At 48.1% G+C, this 6383-nt stretch overlaps 1 protein-coding gene across 2 annotated transcripts; it reads right to left on the minus strand.

The window, feature by feature from the left end:
• Positions 1-1144: 1144 nt before the first annotated feature.
• Positions 1145-6132, minus strand: MRPL1 (mitochondrial ribosomal protein L1). 2 transcript variants are annotated; one of them, XM_030272174.4, is made up of 9 exons: positions 5978-6132; positions 5696-5804; positions 4895-5150; positions 4615-4698; positions 4099-4170; positions 3789-3900; positions 3255-3355; positions 2064-2145; positions 1145-1410 (listed from the first exon to the last, which is right to left on the minus strand). In XM_030272174.4, exons 1-9 carry the CDS (start codon positions 6009-6011, stop codon positions 1247-1249), a joined length of 1014 nt encoding a protein of 337 aa, XP_030128034.4. In that variant the 5' UTR covers positions 6012-6132; the 3' UTR covers positions 1145-1246. The 2 variants fall into 2 exon arrangements, with proteins under 2 accessions (XP_030128034.4, XP_072784998.1); XM_072928897.1 differs by lacking the exon at positions 4615-4698.
• Between the last annotated feature and the right edge of the window lie 251 nt (positions 6133-6383).

Genomic DNA, 6383 nt, shown 5'->3' on the forward strand with positions numbered 1-6383 from the left:
GCACAGACCAGGGGCATTATTCCTTCAGCAATCAGCAACACGAGTTCAGAACTACACCTGAAAACTTGCTGACCTCATCAGCTGCTTCTCTTGCCCACCTGACCTCCAGAGGCACAGATTTCCTGTGTCCCCACAGTTCTGGGATTTTCCAAGCACAGATTCCTGCAGGAACATTTGTTGTTCTATGCTTTTATTCTCTGAGAGCTTCTGATTTAAGCTCACCTGTGCATTTGTTTAAGCAACACTTTTATTTTTTTAAATCTACCCATCAAAGAGGGCAGGCCTATCTTTTCCCAAAATGGATAGTGAAGTCTTGGAAATAAGCCAAGAGAACAGAGGAACAAAGAAATCTATGCAGACAATACCACAGGCTTTGCTTTTCTACACCAACAGGTGTAGAAAACGTTCACATTCAAATTGCTCCTTTTAGGTCACAAATATTGGAATGCCTCATTAATATCCCATACATGTGTAATTCCTTAGAAATAAAGATATTCAAGTGCACTGGCATTGCTTTTCCCACTTAAAACATGGAAAGTCTATTAGGTCAGTGTGAAACCTTCCTATACACACCTTAAAGAGAATTTTTGGATCAAACTCTGAGCAAACAACCAAAAATAATCAGCGTGGCCTGACAGGAATTGGTCACCCTGACTGACAGCAGCCAAATGCTTCTGAGGGGAGCTAAAAGAATTTCCATGCAGACAGATCCCAGTAACCTCTTGGAAAAACCTCCAATAATAGGAATGATTTGAAGCCACAAACCTTTCCAGATTTGGACCAGCTCATCCCTGTGGTAAACAGCCAGTCCTTTCTGAGACCATCTTACATTTCGGGGTACAGCTTTATGAACACGTGTTCAACAACAGAGCCCCCCAAAAAACCCACCCCAGGAAAAATTCCAACGCCTACACAGGCGGGAAGGGCGGGAGCGCCATCTCCTGGAAGGAAAGCAGAAACCACCGGGAAAGAGAGCCGGGTCTCCAGCTGGCATTCCAGAAAACCAGGTGAGGAAAACACATCAGAGCACGGTGCACGTTGGCTCCCACTCACAAAACACACCCGATTCTTCCTTAGGAAAAAACACCTGCTCGGTTCTGGCAACAGGCTCCTGTTTGTGACAACATTACACCGAATTTCGATGTGAAATCCACAAGTTGCATTTATTTTTAGTTCTGACAGAGCATGATTTGAATGACACCGTTCACTTCCCGAGCTCGACCACCAGGTCCACAAGGAAAAGACATCAGGTACTAACAGATTCTTGGGCAGGTTTTTGTTGATCCTCATCACCTGCATTTTCTTCCTCTTTTTCTTCTACTTTCTCCACCTGAGGTAGGATTCCATCGAGGTTCAGCTGCAAACCTTCGCTGGTGGAGGATCTGATAACCAACCTCTGCACAATGGGATCTGGGAAAACAAAGGGCACCACCACAATGGTCACTCCACCCCTTCCCAGGTCTCCAGGCTGACTGCTCCCAGCAAATATTTTCCATCAATCCAGGCTTGACACCCCAAATCAGTAGAACAGCTACTCAGGGAAGAAAAGCTAACCCTCACTAAACTGGGCTGATGTAAATTGATTTAAATTCATTTAAACAAACACCCCAAAACACCACTTTCTGCCATCTACTTTATATTTCAAGTCAGCCAACCCCTTATAGTTTTGATTTGGGCTTCTCAAGCCATTTGTATTTGACTTTATATGGTCTGGTATCTGCAGCTACTATGAGCAGCATCACCAGGAGAGAGGCAAGATCATTCTTCTGGCACACATTAAGCAAGTATCAAGACAAAAAAAGGGTTTTTAGCTTACACAAAGCTCCTTGCCTAAAATTCTTTCACTAATCACCATTTCCTCTCCAGCTAAGCAGATGCCCTCTGCTTAAAGCTGACTTTATTACTGCTTTTGCTAAGGAATTAAAAAACAAAAAAAAAGCAAAGAAAGAATAATCTTTTCCCTTGGAGGAGCAGGAATTCAATGACAATGCAGTAAAGAACACCCATGTCCCACTTGTGTTTGCTGCAACCTGAACAACCACGTGAGAACAGTGACTCCTTACCCAAATTGGACGGCTTGAAGGTGCAGATATCATGGATAATTGCTTTCAGGTTGGCAATTATGTGCTCAGTGGGCATATCCAGCTGCAAAAGGACAATGCCAAGTTAGTTATGGTGATGCCTGGAGCCCAGGTTAACAGGTCTGAAAGCACTGGTTTATTCCACATTTGGATAGGTTTCCTTTGTCCGTGCTCCCTGTGAGGGAGTGACAAATCCCATTAACAGCACGATTCAGGGAAAAGAAGTATTTTACACATGCTGATTTGCTCACTGTTCTCCCTGTTTCCACTCAGGACACGAAATTCACAGGGCTCTGTAACAACATGTAGCCTTAAGGGGTGAAAAGTCCTTTTACAAAATCAATATATACACAAGAGCTTTTGCAAAAACCTCATTAAAATGAAGGATCTGTGGAAATAAGGTTCAAGAAGCAGCTGTCAAAGACCACGAAACGCATCAACACCTACAACTGAAGGCATTAGGAGCTTGAACAGGATGAAATAAACCAAAAGAACCAGCTCATCAGCTCCATGATGAAGACAGGCACTGAATGCTCAAGAGCACGATCCAGAATTCCAGCTACATACAAAAATACAGACAAGGAAGCCCTTGGAATGCCCATGCACAGCTCAGAGCAGCTAATGAGAATTAATAAACTCATTTGTCCCCAACACTGCCAGGCAAAGCTTCAGGCATTTCCTACCCTTCCTGCCAGTGCCACCCTCAGGGAGAGGAACACTAAACATCAGGCAGGATGACTAAGACACAAACCAGAAGGAAAACTATAAAACAGAGCTTAAGGCAGAGAAAATCAGTAAGCCAAAATTAATGCTCTATTTCAGGTGTAACACAAACAGTTCTTGCTTTCTACTCCAGCCCAGAACTATAGTTATTAAAAATAGAAATCTTTAAATATTTGGTTAAAGCAAAGATTTTTTTGACTCTCCTGTGCATATTGCCCATGGATTTACAAACCCATAGTTTATTCACCTATCAAAAAAAACAGCACACAAAAGGTTTAAAACCAGCTGAAGATGCCACACAACAAAGAGCTCTATTTTCTTCACAGGTTAGTTAAAGAAAATGGTTAAGAACTTCGAGAAACAGATTGAAAACAGTTTTTTTTTTCCCCCTCTTTGATTACTACAGTTCTGCTCAGGAGAGAAAATCTAAGAGCTGTCTACACAACTCACTCTGGCTATTCTTGTCTTGATGACACTCTCATCCTCTACTGTGTACTGGTGGCATTCTCTGAAGAACTGCACCATTTTGGGAATGTCACTGCCCAGGGAATCTATTGAAAAAAAAAAAAGAGAGAAATTGTCTGAGTAATACTTATTAGCAGAGATGGGTGTGACACCAGGAAAGAGATAATTCAATCTGTTAATTAAGGCAAACACCACTCCAAAATGTAGTTTCACAGACAGGACAACGGTGTCCTCACTGGGATCACAAAAACATTCTCCATGTTCCCTCCTTCCCCATTCATCAGGAATAATAAGCATAAGGGCAGCTAGCAGGCAAATGTATCTGGGTTCTTATCCCAGATTTGCCTGTTGCAGGAAAAAATGGATTCCCAAAGTTCCCTTTACCCAAGACAAGTGATGCAGTCACAGCCTAACACCCACTGCAACTACACATCCAGATAAAAACCATTCCAGTGGCACCCCCAGGGCTCTACCTTCCTCAGGAACTGCTAACAGCTGCAACCAAGAACTTCTCCTTACTTTTCCTGGTGCTGGGGTACTTCTTCTTCAGTTTGTTCCTCAGGGGGATTAACTTGGGTATTATGGCAGGGACAGCCACGTAGAAATCAGCCTGGATTTCATCCTCCAGGATCTGCAACAACCACAGTTCCACTGATTGGATCAAAGGTGATTTATAAAAGTGTTCAAGCACAGAAACCCATCTCTCACTCTCCACATTGCCTGCTGCCTCCCAGCTGGAGTCCACTGGACATCAGGCTTCTCCCCCTCCCCAGGTCCCATTCCTGTTTAAATTAGGATATTTATGTAATTCTTTAAGAAAAATATATACCCATTTGATTAATTCAACTCCTCCCACGATGGCAGCCCCGTGCTCCCGAGCTACCTCAGCTTCTTGCTCATTCTGTTGAGAGAAAAAAAGAAAATAAAAACAGATGGACTACCAGTTAGGCTGTTGGCCTGCTGCCATTTGAGCTCAGGGAGAGAATTCCAAACAATTATGTCCAAAGAGTCACCAAATAAACCCATGGCAGCTCTCTGGGATCATCTCACACAGATAAAATGATTAATTGGGAAAGGACAGCTGCAAGAGTGTGCTGGACACCAAAATCCCATGGAAATGAAGGAACCCTGGCTCAGCCACCTCTGTGAACACCAAAACCCCATGGAAACAAAGGAACCCTGGCTCAGCCACCTCTGTGAACACCAAAACCCCATGGAAATGACAAAATCCTGGCTCATGCAACCCTATGAGGGCCAAAATCCCATGAAAACAAAGGAACCCTGGCTCAGCCACCTCTGTGAACACCAAAATCCCAGGGAAATGAAGGAACCCTGGCTCACCCACCTCTGTGAACACCAAAACCTTGTTCACCTCATCCGTAAAGCGATGGGGAAGAGAGACACCATTGGAAAAAGGCTCCACTTTTTTCTAGAAAGGGAATAAAAAAAATGAAAGCAAACAAACAGAAATTATGACATGGGGGTAAATTACACCACCACAAGGAGATGGTCCCCTAAATATGGAACAAAAAAAGAAAATGCAAACGAGGTGAGGGACTGCCCTCACAACAGAGCCAGTCTGAACACAAGCAAAGCCTCCAGGAGTGCCAGAATTCCCAGCCCACCTTCTTCTGCAGCGCCATGTCCAGGAACACATTGATGTACACAAACTGCTTGGGGTGGGTGAAGTCCAGCTCCTGGAACCTCTTGAGCATGGCCACGGCCTGTTCCAGCCCGTAGGAGGGTCTCCTGTAGAGCCATGTCAGGTACACGTCGTCCACGGGCTTGCTCATCAGCGGCCGCCTCCGAGGGCGGGGCTTCTCCTTCTCCTTCTCCTTCACCTTCTCCTGCCTGCTCCTCTTGTCATCCTTTTTGGCAGCTCTAACACCAAAAAAAAAAAAGCCAAACACGCTGTGAGGTCACCAGTTGTCTTATTTTCACAGCACTCTGATTGGATAAAAAAGGTTTCCTCCTCCCTCTCCCCGTGACATTTTGCATTCCGTTGAACGCCGAATTCTCATTTTCCCATTTTCAGAGGGGCTCCAGGCAAGGAAAAGAATATTAAAATTCCCCTGTGAAGTCTGCAGCACTCGAGAACACTTCATTCCCCTGTCTGCTTTTGCTGCTCCCAGCCACGCTGTGCTATTACAGAGACGGCAAATTAAACAATGAAAAGTTAATTCAAGGATGGGAAGGGTTTCAAATCGACTCCAGGAGCTCACCAGCTTTCAAGCTGACATGCAACCCTGCTACACCCCACAAAAGCACAGCCCAAAAGCACAACCTCAAGCTTCCCCTGTGCCATTAATAATCCCTGCGAGTCTCTGGGAGCCTGTGGGACGCCCCCAGGGTCAGTGGCTGTCACATCAGCACTGAGGACACCGAACACCCCCAAACACCTCCCGGGACACCAGACCCGCACTCACTTGGCTGCTGCCGCCGCGTAGGGCCGGGAAGTCACGGAGTTCACCACGGCGGGGACGGCGAGGCGCTGCTCCAGCCCGGGGAGGATCCAGCCGCACCGCGGGGACAGCGCTGCGGGGCGAGAGCAAACATCGCCTCAGACAAGCGCCGCGGCGCCCCGCACCCCGACCCGCCCGAACAGGCTGCCCTCCAGCCCCTCAGGGCCGCGGCAGAGGGAGGCAGGGAGGCAGGGAGGCGGAGAGGCGGCGGCGGCAGGCGCGGTTCCCTCAGCGCGGCCCTCTCACCTCGCCACAGACAGCGGGCGCTGGGCGCCGCCATTGTGCCGCCCCGGTGCGCCGCCAGAACCACTCCCCGCGGAACTCGCTCCCCGAGAAGAAGCGTTCCGGCGGGCCCGGCCGCTTCAGCGGTGTGCCACACACCGCCGTCCCCCTCAACCCGGCGCGCCCGGGCCTGCCGTTCCGCGGGTGCGCGGGTTCCGGCGCCTGCCCGCTGGCCGGGGAGAGGTGCGCCATTGCCCGGGGCTGGGCAAGAGCCTCCGGCTCGCTTCTTCAGCGGCCTGAGAGGGGCCTCAGGGCAAAGCCGGGGTCGTCTCGTAGGGCTGCAGGCCGAGCTGGGCCTCCTTCCCCAAACCAACATGGCGGCGGCTCCTGAGGGCAGCAGAGCCGCGGGCCGCTCACACCTGTTGGGCCC

The sequence above is a fragment of the Taeniopygia guttata genome, chromosome 4, assembly GCF_048771995.1.
Source record: "Taeniopygia guttata chromosome 4, bTaeGut7.mat, whole genome shotgun sequence".
NCBI classification, from domain to species: Eukaryota; Metazoa; Chordata; class Aves; order Passeriformes; family Estrildidae; genus Taeniopygia; species Taeniopygia guttata.